We start from the raw sequence: 24,355 nt of genomic DNA on the forward strand, positions 1-24,355 counted from the left end.
GACTAGATGGGCTGAAGGGCCCATTTCCGTGCTGTAGTGCTCTTAAACTATGACTCTGGACCGAACTGAGCTTTTTTTTTGAGGTAATGAAAATTAGTCAGGATAGGGCAGTGGATGATTATATCCATGTGGACTTTAGGAAAGCATTCAACAAGAGTCCCTCATGAAAAGCTAATCAAGAATATTACAATGCATGGGATCCACGGAGATTTTAGATTAGATTCAAAACTGTTTCAGTCACAGAAGACTGAGGGCAGTGGTGAAAGGGTATCATTCTGATGAGAGGTCTGTGACCAGTGGAATTCTGCAAGGATCATAGCTAGGGCTTCTTCTTTGTATAGAAATGACTTGGACAAAAGAATAGGTAATCTGATTAATAAGTCTACAGATGACACACTTATTGAAATTGTGAATAGTCAAAAGATGCTGCAGGAAATAGATCACCTGGAAATTTGAGCAGTAAACTGCAGATGCAGTTTAATCTTGACAAATATGAGGCAGTGGAAGGTCAAATGCAAGAGGAAAGTGTACAGTAAATAGTGGACCCTTAGCTACACTGGTGTAGAGGGGGATCTTGGGATCCTAAAAGTGGCAATACAAGTAGTTAAGGTGGTAAAGAAAGAGTGCAGCATGCGTGCTTTTATTGATTGGGGTGCTGGGAATAAAAGTTGTACATGTTGCAGCTTTATAGGATTTTGGTAAGGCCATATTGTGTGCAATTCTGAGTGCTACATTAGAAGAAACACGTAGGGGCTTTGGACAGGACTCGGAATATGTTTACCAGGATGCTGCATAGATTGGAGAACATCAATTAAAAGGAAAGATTGGGCAAATTTGGATTGCTTTTGTTGAAATACGAGAACATTAAGCTGTTCAGTACGGTAGTGTGATCCTGTTCCTTGAGCTTATCCTGGGCTTTTCGGAACAGTTTTAGACTTCAAAGACAGCTAGCAGACCGGAAGTAGGATGAAAACTGTAACTTGAGCTTGGATTCTCCAATATAGAGGATCCCATAGAGAGCACTAAATCCAGTACAGCTGCTTCACCTGGAAAGGAAGTTCTGGTTTCTGAAAGGTAGACAGAGATGTGAAAGGTCAAACATTACATTGCCTAAGAAAGGGAATGGGAATATGAAAAAAGACTATTGGCCTGTATTGTCATTGAATGAATTCATGATTTTTTTCCTGCCTTTTCCCCAAAAAATTTTGATTCCCCTTATATCCAGAAATTTACCAATGTAATTAGTGAGTGAGACTCCACAGCCTTTTAAGATAGAAAATTCCAATAATTCTCCTCCCCAGTGGCCTAATCCTTAATTTGATACTCTGATCCCTAGTTCTGGAATCCTTAACTGAAGAAACCTAGTCTCTGTATCTACCCCCGCCACACATTTTCATAACTCCCAGCTGCAGCTGCCATTACTTCTGGTCAAGTTTATTGTAATATGCACAAGTATGGTGAGGTGAAAATAACACTCATTTGCAGTAGCATCACAGGCACCTACATTCAAGCAACACACAAAACATAAATTATATCAAACAGTGAAGAAAAAAATGAGGTCTGTACAAAAATTGACATTAGTGCAAAAAAAAAGACAAGTCCATGATAATGCCAGAGGTGGTCCACAGTGTTCCATTTCTGACGTTAGTATTATCTAATGCTATTGTAATTTGTCTGAGCAAAAAGGTACAACAAAATGGCTTACTAGCCCATTTCAAAGGGCATTTAAGGCCGAACAACTAAACTGTGCACATTTCTTATTCCTTAAATTGTTAACATTCTGTAAGTTCAGACTCCAAATATGGCAATGTGTACAATGTCAGTAAAAAACACAATTACATCTCTCCAGACAGTTATTGGCTACCATAATAATTAATCATTCCTCTTCTCATTGATCTTCAATTTAGTCTTTGGAATGATAATCGTTTTGGAATGAGATCCATTTCTGGAAATGTCGTTTCTGATATACAAACTCTTAGGACCAAAGCATACCTATATTAAATACCATGCCATGAGCTTTCAGTCAAATACTGCATGACAAGCCTGGAGAAATGAAAAACTTTCAATGACAAATAGACATTATCTTTAAAAGCCAGAAAGCGTCAATCCGTGCTTGCAAAACCTGCATAATCCACACTCTACAACCTCTCAGCGGATGAGGATTACACCATTTTTCAGAGACCCAGTTGAGCTAAACTTGAACAATTATCTCACTGCACTGAACCAAACAGCACTCCTTCACCATACGCACATCTACCTGATTTCAAGAATTTTGAAGATCTGTTGGGAATCAGGGTCATGTGAGAATTACAGTAAATAATCCCAAGAAAATCTTTTACACAGCACAAGGTTAAAATATCCCTTAGTCACTTTCAGCCTCCACAGTTCAAATAATACAGCATCAGTCTCCGGACTTTCTTACTCTCAGGGCCAATCCTCTTAATCCCTGCCTAAGCACCCATTGCTCATCCGTGATTTCTTCTTTTTCCATCTGTCGGTCTTAAATCAACAATTCCTACATTAGACAGTATAATGCAGACAATAAAGGATTTATATTTTACTCACTTAAGATTTTTTGCCACAATTAAAAAGTTGAGTTATTAGGGCACTAATCGCTAGCAGTTATGCCTACACATTATCTCCCACTTTCCTGACCCAACTCATTTTAAAACTTACTTGCTTTTCACTTCCATGGCATCCTCCAATAGCCCACGACTTAGAAGTGCGGTGATGAAGCTCGAATAAGCGGCTGAGCTAAGTAGCAGACCCTTATTTTCAGCCTCCTCAAAAACTTTATGGGCTTCTAGCAAAATGAAAAGAACATCCATTAAAGTTGAATTGAATAAGAGTATGGCTTTTTGCTAAAAACATTTACCAGTCCCCTAAAAGAATTTAAATTACTTTTTAACAACTTAAGAGAAAGCTACCAGGCTTCTTCAGAAATTAGTCACCTTCAATGCAGACAGTTTATTTGTAATTTATGAACACCATCATCATAATAATCATAAAAAATGATTATAGTTTTTAGTATTTAAAATTAGCCAGCGCTGTCATTGTTAAAACATGTAAAAAAATTCAAAGAGATAACATATTGATCTGAAGGAAACATTATTCCTGCAAGGACGAGCTCCTTGAAAACATACAGGTGTGGAACCGTACAAAAGCGTCTTTTATTCGAGTTGTTTCCATGACACTAAAATTTCATTTCAGAACAATATCCCACTCTCAGCACCAATCTTAATACAGGGACTGTTATGCCTATTAGAGTAACAATAATTGTTGATAACTACAATTATATGACCCTGAGATATAGGTGCAGAATTAAGCCATTCGACCCATCAGGTCTGCTCCGCCATTTCATCATGGTCGATCCATTTCCCTCTCAGCCCCAGTCTCCTGCCTTCTCCCCATATACCTTCATGACCAGACTAATCAAGAATCTATCAACCTCTGCTTTAAATAAACTCAATTATTTGGCCTCCAAAGCTACCTGTGGCAACGAATTCCACAGATTTACCATTCTCTGGCTAAAGAAATTTCTCATCTCCATTCTAAATGGAGACCTCTCTATTCTGAGGCTGTGTCCTCTGGTCTTAAACTCTCCCATGATAGGAAACATCCTCTCCAAATCTATTCTATCAAAGCTGTTCAACATTCGATCAGTTTCAATGAGGTCACCCCTCATTCTTCTGAATTCCAGTGAGTACAGGCCCAGAGACATTAAATGCTCCTCATATGATAAGCCTTTCAATCCCAGAATCATTTTCATGAACCCCCTTTGAATCCTCTCAAATGTCAGCACATCCCTTCTTAGATGAGGTGCCCAAAACTTTTCACAATACTCCAAATGAGGCCTCATCAGCACCTTATAAAGCCCTAACACCACATCCTTGCATTTTCACTGTTCACATTAGTGTAACCACACTACATCCTCTCTCCCCATTTAATGCTCATTTAAGTACACCCCATTCCAATACAGTGGATTCCAGTTAACTGTGCCATCAATTGATCAGAGTAGCCACTTAAAGAACAAAAACTAATTGAAAAAGTAGCCAGAATTCTCTTTGTTTATTTGGAACATTATGTTGCTTAATTGAGATAGGAGATTGATGCATAACAGTTTCTAACTAACATCAGCCATGTGCATTTGTGTAGCTGCTAACACTATACCATACTTAGAGGGAACAGTTTTTAAAATATCCTCAGTTGTGGGTGCTTATGTTCAAAAAGCTGTGATATTTGTCACTGATAGTTGGCAAGAAATAAGCAGCAACACAACTCTGAACTGTTTTGCTCACTGCAGTTTCAAGCATTCAGGCTTGGAGACACCAGAAATGGCTGGGAATGGAATCGAAACAATTTGAAGGATATCAATAATTATCTTGAATGTTACAATGAAAAAGATTTGGAGGATGTCTAAAACATTGTAACAGTCCAATATCTGTATTAGGTGACTACGCTGATTTTGTTCATATGCATTAATCAACAGAACACGGCAGTGATGAATCATTCTGTCGATAACTATTAGTAACAAATAACAGTTTTATAGCAGTGTGTTGTATTTCATGTATGAGTTCTTACTCAGTTAAATGTTAGTTTGCCTTACTAATACCTTTTTAACTACTTCAATGAAATTCCAGCTAATTGGGGCAGCTGCCTAATTGGGCCAAAACACGCCTGATGATTTAACAGATTCCAAACAAAAATAACTTCAGGAAAGGAAAGCTTAACTGGATTTCTCTAATTACAAGCAAACTTCTAACACTCAAGGTCTCTGCACTTGAGTAGCAGATTGCTCCGTCTTGATGAACTCTCAGAAACACTGGATGTCTCCATTTGAAAATAACATTCGTATTCCCCTCCTCAGGAATAATTTGTATCATAAAATTACATTTTGCTATTACAGAAACCTTTCAGCTCAAGGCTTTTGAAAGAGCTGTCCAATTTAATCCCACATCCCAGTTTACCCGAAAGTTTAGACGTGATGAAGAGCTACCTTTTGAAAGTTCTTATAAAACAATAGTTCCAACACTTGTGAAAGTAGCAAATTCTAGGACCTACAAAAGTCAGTAACAAGTGGTGTGGGAATATTTATTGATCATCCAAAAAAATATTGAAGGAAGTCTGAATTAGAGAACTAAATTATTAAGCCATAATGGCCTCAATCATAGCCAATTTCATTTTATTTAAGAACAACAGGCCTATTAGAAAAGTAAATATTAAATGATAAGCATCAAATGCTGGAAACTGAGTGGGTCTGATAGCATCTGTAGAGAAAGAAACAGGAGTTAACATGTCAGAGGTTAACCTAATATATTAACATACTATTAACAGAAAGCCGAACTAAAACATGTTTTCCTCTTTGCAGATCCTACTCAACCTACTGAATATTTCCTAAAATGTTCTTTCATTTCAGATTTACAAAATTCACAGAAAAAATAGAAAAATCATTTCAATTTCTAAATATGTTTGCCAGGTGTGACCATGGAGTAAACTATCCAATTGACAGGGCAAGCAGGAAAACAAAAAGCTGCAGGAACTCAGCAGGCCAGGCGGCATCTTGGAAGAGTACAGTTGATGTTTCAGGCCGAAACCTTTCAGCAGGACTGGGAAAAATAAGCTGAGGAGTAGATTTAAGGGGGGGGGGGGCGGAGGGGGGGGAAGGGAAGGAGAGAGAGAAACACAAGGTGATAGGTGAAACCTGGAGGGGGAAAGATGAAGTAAAGAACTGGGGAAGAGGTGGAAGGCCATAGAAGAAAGAAAACGGGGAGGAACAGCAGAGGGAGTTGATGGCTGGGCAAGGAGATAAGGTGAGAGAGGAAAATTGTGAAGGATGGGGACATTACCGGAAGTTTGAGAAATCGATGTTCATGCCATCAAGTTGGAGGCTACCCAAACAGAATACAAAGTGCTGTTCCTCCAACCCAAGTGTGGCCTCATCACAACAGTGGAGGAGGACACGGATGGACATATTGGAATGGGAATGGGAAGTAGAATTAAAATGGGTGGCCACTGGGAGATACCGCTTTTTCTGGTGGACAGAGCGTAGGTGTTCAGTGAAGTGGTCACCCAATCCAAGTCAGGTCTCTCCGATATATAGGTGGTCATACCACGTGCACCAAACACAGTACCGGTGGTCCCCGTTTTCCAAACGTTCTCTTTATGACAGCTCGCTGATACGAAAGACCTACATTAGTTATCTGTTTTCGCTAACCGGAGAGTGTTTTCACTTTTACGAAAAAAGGCAGCGCACACCCCAATCAGCCAAGCTCCTCCCCCGGAACTGCATTCTAGCCGCCATAGCTTAAACATGTGTCTGTGAGCATCTGTGTTTTAACTCGATTTATTTTGTGCATCCGTTAGCAAGGTGAATTCTAAGGTATCGGAAAAACCTAAGAGAGTTCGTAAGGGTGTTACGCTTCGCATAAAACTGGACGTAATTAAGTGTTTTGATCATGGTCAACGAAGTAAGGCCACTGTCCACACGTTGAACTTGTCTGCGTCCACCATTCGCACTATTTACACACAGAGAGAAAGAATCTTGAAAGCTGCCGATGTTACTATTGGTTCTGCTCGTAGCAAAGTGGTCTCTTTTAGTCGGCATCCAATAATGGATAAAATGGAAAGTCTGTTGCTTGAGTGGATTGATGGGTGTACAAGGCGTGGTGTTCTGTTAAGTTATCTTATACTTAAGGAGAAATCAGTCAGTCTTTTTAATAAGCTGAAACAGAAAGCACTGGATGATGGTGATGAAAATGTTGCGAAAGTGGATTTTAAAGGTAGTCATGGTGCCTTGATCGTTTTCTGAGGTGAGGGCAGCTTCATAGTTTAACGTTTACCGGAGAGAGTGCTTTGGCTGATACTGAAGCTGCCGAAAGGTTCCCAGCAGAACTGAAGAAAATAATTACAGAAGGTGGTTATTCGTATAAGCAAGTGTTGAACTGTGACGAAACTGCAATTTATTGGAAAAAATTGCCAAGCAAGACATTTATTTCAATAGAAGAAAAGCAGGCTAAGGGACACAAGGCATCGAAGGACAGGTTTACCCTAACGCCTATTATTAATGCCACTGGTGATGATGTCCTTAAGCCTCCACTAGTGTACCATTCAGAAAATCCGAGGGCACTTAAAGGCATTGATAAGAATACACTCCTGTTGTGTTCCATTCACATCCAAGCGGTTGGGACACCCAAGGGATTTTTTCTGAGTACATGAATGAACACATTAAGTCTTTTTGTTGAAAAATACTGTAGAGTATAACCTTGTCTTGTGATTGTCGATAATTGTGCTACTCATCCACCTGGCATTATCGAGTATGGTGGTAACATTTGTGTTGCGTTCTTACCGCCGAATATGACATCATTGCTGCAGCCGTGCGACCAAGGCCTAATAGCCACAATTAAGGCTTACTATACGCAAGCAACACACATCAAAGTTGCTGGTGAATGCAGCAGGCCAGGCAGCATCTCTAGGAAGAGGTACAGTCGACGTTTCAGGCCGAGACCCTTCATCAGGACGGTTTTGGCCTGAAACGTCAATTGTACCTCTTCCTAGAGATGCTGCCTAGCCTGCTGCGTTCACCAGCAACTTTGATGTGTGTTGCTTGAATTTCCAGCACCTGCAGAATTCTTGTTGTTTACTATACGCAAAATGTGATGCGTTTTATTTTAAGTACCATTGACAAACAGGGCAACTCCGAAGCGTCTTTGCGAGAGACCTGGAAAGAATACAATATAAAATTGGCAATCGTCAACCTTGGAGATGCTCTCGATAGGCTAACAGTCTCGATCTGACATGACGTTTGGAGGAAACTGTGACCCGAAGCAGTGAACAATTTTAAAGGCTTCCAACCATCAACAATAAATACGGCAATAGTGACTTTGGCTAAGGAGGCTGGGTTTGTGGAAGTTGACGAAGATGATGTTGAAGAGGTTTTGGCATCCCATGACTAAGAACTGACAGATGAAGAGCTGATACAATTGCAAGAGGAAAGGACACGAATCAAAACCGAACGCAGTAGCGAAGTGAAGTCATCCAGGAACTGAACGTGAAGCATTTGTGAGATTTTCACTGCAATTGACAGTGCTGCAATGATGGCAGAAAAGTATGACTTTAATTTTGAAAGGGCACATAGGTTTGGGGCATATTTGCAGGATGGTTTGAGTGCTTACAAAGAACTGTATGATAGAAAAATGTGTGAGGCTAAGCAGTCAAGCATGTCGTTTTTCAAGCCTTCCACATCAGCCACAGCAGACGACGAACCCTGGCCTTCGACATCGAGGCAGACAGACATAGAAGACATTAGTGACCAGTCTCCTGTACCTCCCACCACCGCAACCTCAGCCTAACAGACCATCATCAGTGTGCTCGTTGTCTTCCCAATTCCGGTAGGTGAAACGACACTGTACATACATTATTTCTACTTTATATAGGCCATGTATTTTTATGTGTTATTTGGTAGGTTATTTTTCGGGTCTGGGAACACGTAAAAGTTTTTCCAATATAAATGAAAGACATTTTTGCGAAAGTGGAGTTTAAAGGTAGTTATGGGTGGTTTGATCGGTTTTTGAGGCGACAGCAGCTTCATAGCTTAAAGGTTACTGGAGAGAGTACTTCCGTCCAGAGGGCTTGCGTGAGATTTTCGCTGCGCCTGTATTTATCATATCAATCCTGCTTTTACTATATGTTAGTGTTATTTTAGGTTTTACGTGCTACTTGGTATGATTTGGTAGGTTATTTTTTTGGGTCTGGGAACGCTCAAAAATTTTTCCCATAAAAATCAATGGTAATTGCTTCTTCGCTTTACACTATTTCGGCTTACGAACGGTTTCATAGGAACGCTCTACCTTCGGATAGTGGGGGAAACCTGTATATGTCCCCAACAGACTCACATATGAAATCTCTTCTCACCTGCAAGGAGTGTTTAGGGCCCTGAATGGTAGCGAGGGAGGAGGTGTACAGGCAGGTGCAGCACTTGTTCCACTTGCAAGGATAAGTGCCAGGAAGGAGATCATGGGGAGGGATGAATGGACAAGGGAGTCGTGTAGGGAACGATCCCTGCGGAAAGCAGAAAGTGGGGGGTAGGGGGAAAATGTGCTTGATGGTCGGATCCAGTTGGAGGTGGCAGAGATTTGGAGAATCATGTGCTGGACATGGCAGCTGGTGGGGTAGTCGGTGAAGACAAGAGGAATCCTATCCTTGATAGGGTGGCAGGAGGATGGGATAAGAGCAGATGTGCGTGAAATGGAAGAGAAGCGGTTGAGGGCAACATTGATGCTGGAGGAAGGGAAGCCCCTTCCTTTGAAAAAGGAGGACATCTCATTCATTCTAGAATGAAAAGCCTCATTCTAAAAGCAGGTGTGGCGGAGACGGAGGAATTGAGAGAAGGGGATGGCATTTTTACTAGTAACAGGATGGGATGAGGTATAAACCAGGTAGCTGTGAGAATCTGTGGGTTTATAATAGACATCGGTGGATAAGCTGTCACAGGATGGGCTACATTTTCTCTATAATGCAATTTTCTTCTTTTATGTCCTGAAGGTGGTTAGAGACTGGACTTAAGGCTTGTATTCACCCATGTTGTATTTCTAATTCTATACAAGTCTACAAGCCAATGATTTTGTTGGGTTACATAGCCAAAATCCAAGGAAAACATTACCTTTTGTAATTTAGCCAAATTTAAACATTTTCAGATTTTCTATTACAGACAGGAAGCACGACCAAATAAACAAGAATACAATGAACAGGACGAAGTCACTAGGCCCCACCACTCAGTATGATCATGGCTGATCTGTGCTGGTCTCATCACCTCTTCTGTGCCAGTTTCTCACAGCCCTCAATTTCTCGATCTTTTAAATATATCTCCTGATATGCCCTCCATTATCCTTAGGAGCAGTGAATTCCAGACATTCACTACCCAAGAAATTTTTTACACACCTGTTTTAAATGACCAGTCTCTTATTTTATAGCTTCATCCCTTGTTCATGACTCTCCCACCAATGAAAACATCTCGACATGTAACCTATCAAGTCCCAATGGGAACTTTTACATCTGACTAATATCCCTGATTCTTTTGTTTCCTCAATACAGGCCCAAACCATTTAGCTACACTTGGAAGGACTAATCTACCTGAGGAAATAGGCTGGTGGAATCTTTTGGACTGCTTCCAATGCATTTATATTTGTAGGTCAGGAGACTAAAACTATTCACAGAATTCCAGGTGTACTCTCACCAACACTCTGTACAACTATAACAAATCTTCCCTTTTCTTCAATCCCAATCAATTTGCAATAAAAGGCAAAACATCATTTTCCTTATTAATCATTTATTAGACCTACTTGTTAACTTTTTTGGGTTTAATGTACTAAAACACACACTTCCCTCTGAACCTAGCCCAATTGCAGTCACTCTCTATTTGGATAATTATCCATCTTTCGATTCCTTCAATGGAAATGCAAGACCTCACACTTCCCAACTTCAAACTTCATTTGCCAGGTTTTCACCCAACTACTCAATCCATCTACATCCTGTTACAAAATCACAATATCTTCATTCTGATTGCCATTCCACCTATTTTCATATCATCAGTTGAAACCTTTAAATTTTGCTTCAATATGTATTTGGAAATAATATCAATTTGGGTCTAAAAACTTATTGCAAACTGTACCTTGAATATTATTCTTCTTGGAAAGCATGAGCAGTCGGCGTTGATAGTCACCGGCATAGTCAGCCGGCACATCAGGAATTCTTGCACTTCGACCAACAGAAGATGAACTGGTTGCTGTGGCATCCTCATACCATGTCTGAGTAACAAATATAATATGTTGCATTTATTAAATACAGAAAACAGCTTCCGACACATTAGTCAAAGAAAACACTACTGGCTCTCACTTTTCACTCCATTCGACAGGCACCCTCTGTTTATGATGGTACTGAATTTCAGAAGTAGTTTCAATCTATCTATTGCATGATTGATCAAGCCATACATGGATGAGCCCATGGTCCCATCATTCCACAGTATTAACTAAATCAACAGTTATCTTCTAACCATTAGTGCAACAGCATTTGGAAATCAAGAACATATTAGTGGTTTCCTTTTTGTGATTCATGCACTAAAACACATATCCCTCCAACAACCAACAAACAGATAAGCTTATCATTCGTAAGATTGTAAAATTAACTCATCCTTCAAGTTAGCTAATTTCTAGTCAACTTTAAACCCTTGGAAATCCTGCCCATTTATGCCGGCAGGCAGAATTTAAAATTGGCATATTAAAATTGTCTGTTTACTTTAAAATATTGTAAACAATTAACAGACAACAGATTATGCAGCTGTCTTCGAGAAAGTAGTTGTGGAGGTGCAGGAAACAAGCTCAAACAACATTATTCAATAAACCAAGACTGAATATAAAGAATGCAAATTTAAAATGTAATTTGAACAGAATTTCAAAATGGCTAAGCCTAACCAAATAATGACAGAATGACACAGGAAAGAAAAACTAAAACAAATCCAACAAAGGAGTGTTAGTCAAACCACAAACAGCAAAAAAAAAAGAGAAATAGTTATAGGTTTTAAGCTCATGTAGCATAAAACTAAAAGCAAACATTGGAATCCATGTACAGCTCCGAAGAAGGATCCCAGCCTGAAACATCAACTCTTTACTCTTTTCCATAGATGCTGAAGTCCTCCAGTATTTTGTGCATTGGAATCTAAAATATCTTTTATTATTTTGGATTAAGAATCCAAAATTTAAACTACAATAATAAGATATATGGACTGAAGTGAGTTTTAATCTAACAAATAAAAATGTGAAATGCAAAAAAGTACTTGAAAACATTACACACAGAATGCTGGAGGAATTTAGCAGGTCAGGCAGCTAGCTCTATGGAGAGGAATGCATGTGTTGCATATGCAGAATCTCTTATGTTTATGATTTAAAACATCATAAAGCATCAACAGCTGATACCAAAACCACAGTCAGTCATCGAGCAATAGACAAGCCCTTTCACCCATGCCTACCCAGCTAGTCCCAATTTCCTGAATTCAGCCCATACCCCTCCAAGCCCTGCCCCTCCATGTAAAAGATACTATTTACCTGCCTCAATCACTTCCTCTGGTAGCTCATTCCAAATACTTAACACTGTGTGAAAAAGCTGTGACTCTGATACCTTTAAATCTTTCCACTTTCATCCTAATTCAATGCCTCCTACTTCTGGACTTCACAATGCTGGGGAAAAGACTGTTACCTTCCACCTTACCCATGCCTCTTGTAACGTTAAGCATTTCATTGCTCATTCTCCGACATTCCAAGGAATAAAGACCTACCCTGGCTAACGTCTCCCCATAATTCAGGCCCTCTGGTCCTGGTTACATCCTCATAAATTTTTCCTGCTCTTTTTCACATCATAGGGTGACCAAAACAGTTTACAGTACTCCAAGAGCAGCCTCATCAAAGAATTATACAACTGCAACATAATATCCCAACACCTATACTCCATGCCCTGACTGATTAAGGTCAGCATGCTAAAACAACTTTGTCACTACCCAGTCTACCTGCAAGCGGAATTTTTAATGAACTTTTAATGAGATTCTACTATTCTAACACATTCCCGAGTGCCCTAATAATCATAGTACCTACGTTGATTTGACTTTCCAAAACACATCACCTCACAGTTAACTGTATTAAAATCTACTTGCCACTATTCAGCCTACTTCGCTAAGTGATCAAGATCCCCCTGTAATCTACAATAACCTTTACTTCTTCCACCTGTACTCTCCCAGTTTCTTACTTCATTCCCACTCCCCCACCCACCTATCTTCCCCCTCACCTGGTCTCCAATGTCACCTACATCTCCCACTTTCTCATTCTAGCTCCTTCCCCCTTCCTTTCGAGTCCAAAGGAAGGTTCTTAGTCCAAAACATCGAGTGTTTATTCATTCCAGAGATAGTGCCTGACTTGCCAAGTTCCTCCAGTACTGTGTGTGTGTGTGTTGCTCAAGATTTCCAGCATCTGCAGCATCTCATGTAATATTGGCTGTTTTTGTCTTCCATTACCATTGCCTGTCCTGCTTTAGAGTCCCTACTTTGCTTTGATGCATTTCCTTTCTCTAACTGCTAATATTAATTCCTCAACCACATTACTTATTCCCATGGCATAACTTGACATTACCCTACAAGAAATATTTCCTTTGTCCTATCCATTCATCTCCCGCCTTCTCTGTTACATAAATCTAATATGTTTTCTCTCTTCACTAATTCTGACGAAGGATCTTTGATAAGAAAAGTTAAATATGTTTCTCTTTCCACAGATATTGACTAAATGTTATGTAGTTCAAGGATTTTCATTCACTACTTTACACAAAGAATAAGGTGGATACATTTTTGAGATTATTCCTAAATGTTGCTTCCAAAACTCCCAAGACAGAAAAAGCTTAACATACGGTACAACCCCTCCTTAATCCATTATTTCAAAGAGTAAGCTACTGTATATATCTCATAGTCAAACTAATATTCAGGTCTGCAGATAAGCAACCATTCAACACTATCATCCCACCAGAAGTACTTCATTTTTCATTTGGAAGCTTACTTCACTTGTAGGTCCTTTTCTCCCCAGAAGTTAACTATCAGTACTGTCTGAAATTATGTGCACCATCATTTATGGAACAAGGGGAAAATTATGTTGATTTAGCACTTGGTAAGGAAATCAGAAGCAACAAAAAGGGAAGAAAATAGAATCTGATTGGTGGGGTATGTCAAAAAGTGAGATATTCTAAAAAAGTATACATACTGATGATAAAAGAGTAGAGAATTACACATCCAAGTTATAGATGCATGGCCCTCAATGATATTTTATGAGATTAAGCAGGGCATGAAATGCAAGGGGCCAGAGGACTATTTGGCCTTCTGCAGTTCCTGACTGGTGCTTGAACAGATAACAGCAATTATACATTTTGGTTAAATTTTGGGTAACATTAAAGAAAGCAACGTAAGCTTGTAAGTTTAAAACGGTTACCTCAGGAACTTCAAATGGAATTTCTTGACCATTGCTACGGAGTATATCAGCAAGTATTCGGAGTGTTCGCTCTCGGGGGATCACATTTTCCTCTTGCATTTTGGTCCATGTTGCATCAGCTTTTCGCCAGTCATTCTCATCCTCTGTTTAAAATAAGAAGACATGCTTAATAATACAAAAGTTCAGATCTCGAGTGAATAGTGAGGTGGGACAAGCAACATAAAATTATAATCAAATGATTTGAAAGAATTTCATTCCCCAACCTCTGAAATCAAGAATGTAGACAACCAGTCCAAGAATCACATCATGTGCAAAAGCCAGGTAATGGTGGTTTACAGAAGCAGAGAAGACAAATTCATACATTGAAAATACCATAACATGGAGATTCTACACACCTGATGAATAGTCATTAATCAGATCAGACTAGTCCTTTCTGTTGTCGGCCCCCAACCAACACATACTCCACTCTCCCCTCCTACCCCTCCTCACAGTCCCCCACCCTGCTCTCATGACTATACCCCTTCCCCACACGAAACCACCACGGTGGGCTTCACAGCTGAACAGGTGAGAAGACAGCTGAAACGTCTCAACCCAAGCAAGGCTGCAGGACCGGATGGTGTCAGTCCAGGGTGCTCAAAGCCTGTGCCCCTCAGCTATGTGGAGTACTTCGCCATGTATTCAACCCGAGCCTGAGGCTCCAGAGGGTTCCTGTACTGTGGAAGACGTCCTGCCTCATCCCTGTGCCAAAGACGCCGCGCCCCAGCGGCCTCAATGACTACCGACCGGTGGCATTGACCTCCCACATCATGAAGACCCTGGCGAGACTTGTTCTGGAGCTGCTCCGGCCTATGGTCAGGCCACACTTAGATTCCCTCCAGTTCGCCTACCAGCCCCGACTAGGAGTTGAGGATGCCATTGTCTACCTGCTGAACCGTGTCTACGCCCACATGGACAAGCCAGCGAGCACTGTGAGGGTCATGTTTTTTGACTTCTCCAGTGCGTTCAACACCATCCGCCCTGCTCTGCTGGGGGAGAAGCTAACAGCGATGCAGGTGGATGCTTCCCTGGTATCATGGATTCTTGATTGCCTGACTGGCAGACCACCGTACGTGTGCTTGCAACACTGTGTGTCCGACAGAGTGATCAGCAGCACTGGGGCTCCACAGGGGACTGTCTTGTCTCCCTTTCTCTTCACCATTTACACCTCGGACTTCAACTACTGCACAGAGTCTTGTCATCTTCAGAAGTTTTCGGATGACTCTGCCATAGTTGGATGCATCAGCAAGGGAGATGAGGCTGAGTACAGAGCTACAGTAGGAAACTTTGTCACATGGTGTGAGCAGAATTATCTGCAGCTTAATGTGAAAAAGACTAAGGAGCTGGTGGTTGACCTGAGGAGAGCTAAGGTACCGGTGACCCCTGTCTCCATCCTGGGGGTCAGTGTGGACATGGTGGAGGATTACAAATACCTGGGGATACGAATTGACAATAAACTGGACTGGTCAAAGAACACTGAGGCGGTCTACAAGGAGGGTCAGAGCTGTCTCTATTTCCTGAGGAGACTGAGGGCCTTTAACATCTGCCAGACGATGCTGAGGATGTTCTACGAGTCTGTGGTGGCCAGTGCTATCATGTTTGCTGTTGTGTGCTGGGGCAGCAGGCTGAGGGTGGCAGACACCAACAGAGTCAACAAATTCATCCGTAAGGCCAGTGATGTTGTGGGGATGGAACCGGACTCTCTGACGGTGGTGTCTGAAAAGAGGATGCTGTCTAAGTTGCATGCCATCTTGGTCAATGTCTCCCATCCACTACATAATGTACTGGGTGGGCACAGGAGTACATTCAGCCAGAGACTCATTCCACCAAGATGCAGCACAGAGTGTCACAGGAAGTCATTCCTGCCTGTGGCCATCAAACTTTACAACTCCTCCCTTGGAGGGTCAGACACTCTGAGCCAATAGGCTGGTCCTGGACTTATTTCATAATTTACTGGCATAATTTACATATTACTATTTAACTATTTATGGTTTTTATTACTAATTATTTATGGTGCAACTGTAACGAAAACCAATTTCCCCCGGGATCAATAAAGTATGACTATGACTAACAAGAGGAAATCTGCAGATGCTAGAAATCCCAGTGTAACACCCTGTTTAAGATTTTACTGCTAATGTTGCAGGGTATTTCATGTTATGGTTTTCTGTAGAAGCAGTGTGTTCTGCTGGTAGTGATTGGGTTACTGTTAAAGATAAGGGGTTATGATGCTCATGATTAGGAATGTAGTGTCATTTAACCAGGATGGTGGAACTGGGAGAAGGTTCCAGAGAATGCTGAGGAGAGGTTTTGTGATGGACTCAGAGGTGGGTCGGAGGTCTTTTCAGCAGGAGACGGAGAGAAGAAGCTCAAGAGAACCGGCCGTAGGATTCAATCCAACAGGAATGCATGATTCGATGGAGTGCAAGAGGGAAAACCCTACCGGTGATCAGTAAATAGGTACATCGTACACATCAGATTTTGGAAGATTTGTGCTCCAACCCGTGCATATTTGACTGTTTTAATTATGATGGGTCTTTTATTTTTTTTCCCTTTTTTTCTTTCTTCTTTAACGACAGTTTAGTTAAGTAAACATTCATAAGTATACTTTCTTTATAATTGTATGCAGTGTAAGGTCTGTTACTTCTTGCCAACAGGCGATGGCATGGGGGCAGTAATTACACAGTATTCACACAGATCGGGACAAGACATCCCAACCTCCCGGGTATGGTGGGGCCGAGACCCTTCATCAGGACTGGAGAAATAAAAGATGAGGAGTCAGAGTTAGAAGCTTGGGGGGTGGGGTAAAACAAGGAGCTAGGAAGGTGATTGGTTAAAAAGATACAGGTGCTGGAGAAGGGGGAATATGATAGGCCATCAGAGGACAGAAGGCCATGGAAGAAAGAAAAGGGGAGGTGACAGGTGGGTAAGGAGATTTGGTGAGAGGGGGAAAAGGGAATGGGGAATGGTGAAGGGGGGTTGGGGGGCATTACTGGAAGTTTGAGAAATTGATGTTCATGCTATCAGGTTGGAGGCTACGTAGACGGAATATAATGTGTTGATCCTCCAACCTGAGTGTGGCCTGTTTGTGACAGTAGAGGAGGACCGACATATTGGAATGGGGAATGGAATTAAAATGGGTGGCCACTGGGAGATCCAACTTTTTTCTGGCGGATGGAGCGTAGGTGCTCGGTGAAGCAGTCTTCCAATCTGCGTTGGGTCTCACGGGTTTGCAGGAGGCCTCACCGGGAGCACCGGATACGGTAGATGACCCTAACAGACTCACAGGTGAAATGTCGCCTCACCTGGTAGGAGACTTTGGGGCCCTGAATGGTAGTGAGGTGTAGCACTTGTTCCGCTTGCAAGGTTAAGTGCCAGGAGGAAGATCAGTGGGGAGGGACAAATGGACGAGGGAGTGATCCCTGCAGAAAGCAGAAAGGGGTGGGGGGGGGGAAAGAAATGTACTTGGTGGTGGAACCCCATTGAAGGTGGTGGAAATTTTGGAGAATTATGTCCTGGACGCAGAGGCTGGGGTGTACCACAGCGAGGACAAGAGGAACCCTATCCCTAGTGGGGTGGCAGGGGGACGGGGTGAGGGCAGACATGCATAAAATGTTGTTGAGGGCAGTGTTGATAGTGGAGTCCATTGCAGGGTAAAAGAAAATATCACTTATTTTGTTATGGTCAATTTTGGAAGACAGTTATTTGAAAACATTATATCAAAACATGTTTTGATTGCCATTTTTGAGACTACTGTGCATTGATTCAATCGTGCTTCAGTGTGGCATACACAGGCAGAAGCAGGGGATAAAACTGGCATCGTACAGGAACTCTCCAGCACCTTACTGCATGTTCAGCCATCAGATTTCTGATTAACCTTTCAACAGCAAACAAGAAAAAAAATCTGTAAAATGTTAAAGCAAAAATTCTTGCCTCCTACCTGGTCATTATTGCTCCGCTGTTTGATGCAAGTAAAGTGATTGCTGATTATCCTACATCACAACAGTGATTACACTTCAAAAGCACTTCACTAACTGTAAAGCACTTTGGCATATTCTCAAAGGAATTTAGAAACTAAGTACTTCAGTATTTGATGCTAGAATTTATTCCATAATTCACGATTTTTGTTCAGTAATGAGCTGATGCCAGCCCCAAAGACTACATTTGGAACCTTGCTTTGAAATGGCAGGAAAGGGAGAGCCTTAAATTAGGAAGTGGCAAATTTCAAAAAGTTGTAACTTTTTAAAAAAATTCTCCCAATTAATAATAATAGCTTAAAAGCGGGATACATAATTCACCAGAAAATAGAGTAATATAGCACAGAAACAGCTGGATGTTGCCAAGCCCATCTTCCCCATTAGTCCCACTTTCCAATGATGACTTCCTCCAGTCGTACATTCCAGACATCTTCTCAATCTCTCCCTGCTTATCCTGTATCTGTGCCCTGTATAATATTGGACTTTCCTGGGGGGAAAAACTATGACAGTCCACCTTATCCATACCACTCATGATTTATCAACTTTTGTGAGGTCATCCCTCACTCTCCTGCAATCCGGGGCCATAAAACCACAAGATATAAGGGCATAATTAGACCACTTGGCCTATCGAGTCAGCTCCATCATTTCACCTTGACTGACTTAATCTTCCTCTCAGCCCCAATCTTCAGCCTTCGCCCTGTATCCCTTCATGCCCTGACCAATCAAGAATCATCAACTTCTGCCTTAAATATACATAAAGACTTGGCCTCCACATCTGCGTGTGGCAAGGAATTCCAAAGATTCACTACTCTCTGGCTAAAGAAATTCCTCCTTACCTCTGCTCTAAAACGACACCCCTCTATTCTGAGGCTGTGTCCTCTGGTCTCAGACTCACCCACCACAGCAAACATCCTCTCCCCGTCTACTCTATCAAGGCCTTTCACCATTCAATAGGTTTCAGTGAGGTCACCCCTCATTCTTCTGAATTCTAGTGAATACAGGCCCAGAGCCAGCAAATGCTCTCCATATGACAAGCCATTCAATCCTGGAAACTCCACAAACCTTCTTTGAAACTTCTGCAGTTTCAGATCATCCTTTCTAAGATAAGGGGCCCAACAGTGCTCACAATCTCTAAGTGAGGCCTCACCAGTGCTTATACAGTCTCAACATACATCCTTGCTTCTATATTCTAGTCCTCTCGAAATGAATGCTGACATTACATTTGCCTACCTCACCACAGACTCAACTTGCAAATTAACCCTTAGGGAATCCTGCATAAGGACTCCCAAGTCCCTTTGCACCTCAGTTTTTTTGTATTCTCTTTCCCTTTTGAAAATAGCCACCCCTTTCATTTCTTCTACCAAAGTGCATGACCATACATTTCCCAATGCTGTATTCCATCTGCCACTTCTTTGCTCATTCTCCTAATCCGTCTCAGAACTTCTATACCTCTCTACTTCCTCAAAACTACCTGTCCCCCCAATTATCTTCGTACTGTCTGCAAATTTTGCAACAAAACCATCAGTTCCATCGTCCAAATCAGTGATGTATAACGTAAAAAAATTGGTCCCAACACAGACCGTTGTGGGACACCACAAGTCACCAGCAGCCAGGGAAAAAAGGCTCCCTTTATTCCTACACTTTGCCTCCTGTTAATCAACCACTACTTTATCCATACTAGAATCTTCCCTGTAATACCATGGGCTCATAGCTTGTTAAGCAGCCTCATGTGTGACAACTTGTCAAAGGCTTTCCCAAAATTCAAGTACACAACATCAACTGATTCTTTTTTGTCCATCCTGCTTGTTAGCTCTTCAAATAATTCCAACAGATTTGTCAGGCAAGATTTTCCCTTGAGGAAACCATGCTAACTACAGCCTATTTTATCATATACCTCCAAGTACCCTGATACCTCATCCTGAATAATCGACTCCAACACCTTCCCAAACATTGACTAACTCGTCTATAGTTTCCTTTCCTCTGCCTCTCTCCTTTCTTGAACAGTGGAGTGACATCTGCAATTTTCCAGTCTTCTGAAACCATTCCAGAATCTAGTGATTCTTGAAACATCATTACTGATACTTTCACAATCTCTTCAGCCACCTCTTTCAGAACCCTAGGGTGCACACCATTTGGTCCAGATGACTTATCTACCTTCAGACATTTCAGCTTCCCAAGAACTTATTCCTTAGTTATGGTAACTTCACGCACTTCATGACCCCTGATGCATGGAACTTCCACCATACCGCTCCTATCTCCCACAGTGAAGACTGATGCAAAATACTCATACAATTTGTCCATCATTTCATTGTTCCCCATTACTACCCCTCCAGCATTGTTTGCCAGTGGTCCGATATTCAGTCTTGCCTCTCCTTTGCATTTTCTGTATCTGAAGAAACTTTTGGTATCCTCTTTAACACTATTGGCCAGCTTACTTTTGTATTCCATATTTACCTTCTTAATGACTTTTTTAGTTGTCTTCTGTTGGTTCTCAAAAGCTCCCCAATCCTCTAACTTCCCACTAATTTGTGTTCTATTATATGCCCCCTCTTTGGCTTTCTCTTGTTAGCCACAGTTGTATCATCTTTCCTTTAGAATGCTTCTTCCTCTTTGAGATAAAGATCCAGCATGGCCAACCTCTTCCCGTAACTCAGACCTTCCAGCTCAGGCATTATAAACTAAGCCTGTGTGTCAATAGCATAAAACGTTCTTTTAAATATAAAGTAGAGCGATTCTGAAGTAACTCTTGTTTAAGTTTTCTTCTTCTGGCTTCTCAAAATAAAAGCAAAATGTTATGCTTTGTGAGGCTGCACTGGTTAAGCAACATAGAACAAGAAGAATAAAACTACACAAAAAACTAATACTAAAAAAGAAAGCCAAGGTTATGGTGAAGTAGTTTCTTGGACCAGAAAGATGGTTTCACTCGTTGACAATTTGGAATAATAATAATATTTTTAACCATTTAAACTGGAGTAACATTTAAATCTGATGACAAAATTCTGAGTAGGTTCGTGTGGGCACGTGGCCAAGTGGTTAAGGCATTGGACTAGTGACCTGAAGGTTGTGAGTTCGAGCCCCAGCCGAGGCAACGTGTTGTGCCCTTGAGCAAGGCACTTAATCACACATTGCTCTGCGACGACACTGGTGCCAAGCTGTATGGGTTTTAATGCCCTTCCCTTGGTCAACATTGGTGTCGTGGAGAGGGGAGACTTGCAGCATGGGCAACTGCTGGTCTTCCATACAACCTTGCCCAGGCCTGCACCCTCGAGAGTGAAGGCTTTCCAGGCGCAGATCCATGGTCTCGCAAGACTAACTGATGCCTTTATTAAGATTAAGTTAAGAACAAGTTAAGTTCCTAGTTTGCTATATCCTTTCACTTGTAAACAGTGGGGTCACACCTGACATCATCAGCAGGAACCACTGCAGAATCTATCTTTTAAGTTGAAGTCTGTCCTGAGCCTTGTGGCCCATCAGGCCAGTGTTTATGCTGGTTTCTGTGGTGTGAAGTGACTGAGAGTACGAGACTCTCCCCCCCCGGTTAGGACGCCAGTCTATCGCAAGATTAACCCCCAGCATTTGCTGGTACCCATCTTCACCTGGACTGGAGCAATGTGTCGTTAAGTGCCTTGCTCAAAGACAAAACACGCTGTATCTGGCCAAGACTTGACCCCACAGCCTTCAGATTGTGAGCCCAACGCCCTAACCACTTGGCCACGCAGAATCTATCTCACCACCCTTAAACATAAGAGATTCTGTAGATAATGGAAATCCAGAGAAACACACACAAAATGTTGGAAGAACTTAGCAGGTCTGATTTGCTGCTCCACTACAAAGTCTTTTCAAGATATGTATACATTTTCTGTTTATTCTGTTAATATGTAGTGTTTATCATTTCCATAACTTTTAGTGTGTGTAGCCATCCCCATCTTTGTTCCAGAGAAGGCAAAGGCTTGTTGGACACTGTCGACGAATGAAGACAAAAAGCAATTAGCAAAATGCTTCAAGTCAGAGATGCTCAGCTGAAAGAGCCCACTGTCCACAACACACTATCAGCCTATGAAGTATAATGTAACAGACTCTATTCTATTTGTGACAAGCTTCAGATGGACTCCAGATCTTGGGGGCATACTAGAATTAAAGGAGACAGCAGATGACTTATTCACCAATTCTGAACTTTGAACACAAAGACAAATCAGCTTCAGAAATTGGTAAATTGTTTACAGTGGATGTTCTTACCAGTACCAACCTCCTATCCTCTATAGCAAACATACAGGGTAACTAGGAAAGTGTAACAATAACTACAAATCTCACAAGTCTGTGGAACACATGGTTAGTACTATAAAACTATAAACCAGCATGTAAAATCAGTAATCTGTTAAAAGAATTCAAGATGGCAGCGCGCATGGACGCAGCAGCCCCTCGGGGAGTGATAAGTGTATCTAGTGTTTGTTCTGTTTGTCCTGGAGGCATAACATACAGTCGGAATATGCTCATTAACATCAGGGCATACTATGTCGGAAAAACTGACGAGTTCTGGTGTGACATGGACAGTTTACGCCGCTACAGACTACTATCCACTACCAAGCCGGCTGTTTCCTGAGGGAAGTGGAAGCGAAAATGCTGTGAGAGAAGACAGAGGAGGGGTAAGAGGGCCGGCATCCATGCTAGACTAAAAGCTAACCCCACCAGGTCAGCGGTACCGTCCCTCCTGCTCTCAAATGTCCACTTCATCGACAACAAGCTGGATGAGCTGCGTCTGCTGAGAGAAACATGCAAGGAATTTAAAGACTGCTGTGTGTATGTCTTAACAGAATCCTAGCTCCATGACAACATACCGGACGCGGCGATACAGCTAGAGGGAATGACATCGTTCCGTGCGGACAGAGAGGCAGCTAGCTCCGGTAAGAGCTGAGGAGGAGGTCTGTGTATTTATATAAACAAAGACTGGTGTGTGAACGCTACAGTAGCTGCTAAACACTGCTCACCGCCAGCTGAATTTCTCATTGTGAAATGCCGGCCGTTCTATCTGCCGAGGGAATTCACCATCATGCTTGTGGCAGCTGTTTACGTAGCTCCCAGTGCCAATGCTAAGGCTAATGCTAACGAAGCACTGGGAGGCCTACATGAAGCCATCAGTGAGCTACTGACTACACATCCTGACAGCTTTGTGGTGGTTATTGGGGACTTTAACCACACCAGCTTAAAGACTGTGTTCCCCAAATTCTTGTAATATGTGGATTTCAAAACCAGGGGAGACAACACACTGGACTTGGTTTATACCAACACACCACAGGCATACAAAGCAGCCCCCACCCCCCCGCCCCCATCTTGGCCACGCTGACCACCTATCTGTCATGCTAACACCAGCATATAAACCACTGCTTAAACGTGTGAGAGCAGAGAAAAGAGAGATAAGGATCTGGCCAAAAGGAGCAGCCTCAGCACTACAAGACTGTTTTTTTGCACACAGACTGGGACATATTCAGAACAGCAGCCTCCTATGATGACCATACAGACATTGAGGAGTATGCGACGGCAGTAATCAGCTACATAGCCAAGTGCACGGAGGATGTCACTGTGATGAAAACCTTCACCGCACGTGGTTGTAAAAAGCCATGGATGACAACAGAGGTGCGTTCACTACTGAAGGCCCGTGACACAGCCTACAGATTGGGAGACAGGAGTGCGCTTCGCTCAGCCAGGTCTGCACTTTCACTAGGGATCAGGAAAGCGAAAAGGGCCTACGCGGGCAAAATACATGGACACTTCTGTGACACAAGTGACACCAGATGGATGTGGCAGGGAATTAAAGCTCTGACAGACTACTGGATCAGGCAGAAAACTGATGACAGCGACGCCTCTCTTCCAGACAGGCTTAACAATTTCTTTGCACACTTTGAAGCATCAAACACTACAGCAAGGGGGAGAGCCAGTCCCTTTTTACCATCTGACCAGCCGGCTCCAATCATTGATCCAGAGCAAACACGGAGTTTGCTTATCGTCCAAATCGCTCCACGGAGGACGCAATATCCACCACACTGTACACAGTTCTCTCTCACTTGGACAACAAAGACACCTATGCCAGAATCCTGTACATTGATTTCAGTTCAGCATTCAATACCATCATCCCGCAGAGACTAGTGGAGAAACTGTCGCTGCTTGGCCTTAGCACTGCCATGTGTCGCCGAATTCTGGATTTCTTGACAGAGAGACCACAGTCAGTCCGTGTTGCCAGGAACATCTCTGACTCCATCATACTGAGCACTGGGTCCCCACAAAGCTGTGTGCTTAGCCCATTGCTGTTTGCACTGCTAACACATGACTGTGCAGCCA

General features: G+C 42.1%; 1 protein-coding gene across 1 annotated transcript in view; it reads right to left on the bottom strand.

Moving 5' to 3' along the window:
* The window catches only part of lrpprc (leucine-rich pentatricopeptide repeat containing), a 140,802-nt gene that overhangs the window by 20,798 nt on the left and 95,649 nt on the right, over positions 1 to 24,355 (bottom strand). The window contains exons 28-30 of the mRNA XM_063055649.1: positions 14,013 to 14,155; positions 10,667 to 10,802; positions 2,677 to 2,803 (exon numbers count right to left, since the gene is read on the bottom strand). Of these exons, the coding sequence (XP_062911719.1) occupies positions 2,677 to 2,803; positions 10,667 to 10,802; positions 14,013 to 14,155 (406 nt within the window). The remainder of the gene's footprint in view (positions 1 to 2,676; positions 2,804 to 10,666; positions 10,803 to 14,012; positions 14,156 to 24,355) is intronic.

This window comes from Mobula hypostoma, chromosome 8, assembly GCF_963921235.1.
Source record: "Mobula hypostoma chromosome 8, sMobHyp1.1, whole genome shotgun sequence".
NCBI classification, from domain to species: domain Eukaryota; kingdom Metazoa; phylum Chordata; class Chondrichthyes; order Myliobatiformes; family Myliobatidae; genus Mobula; species Mobula hypostoma.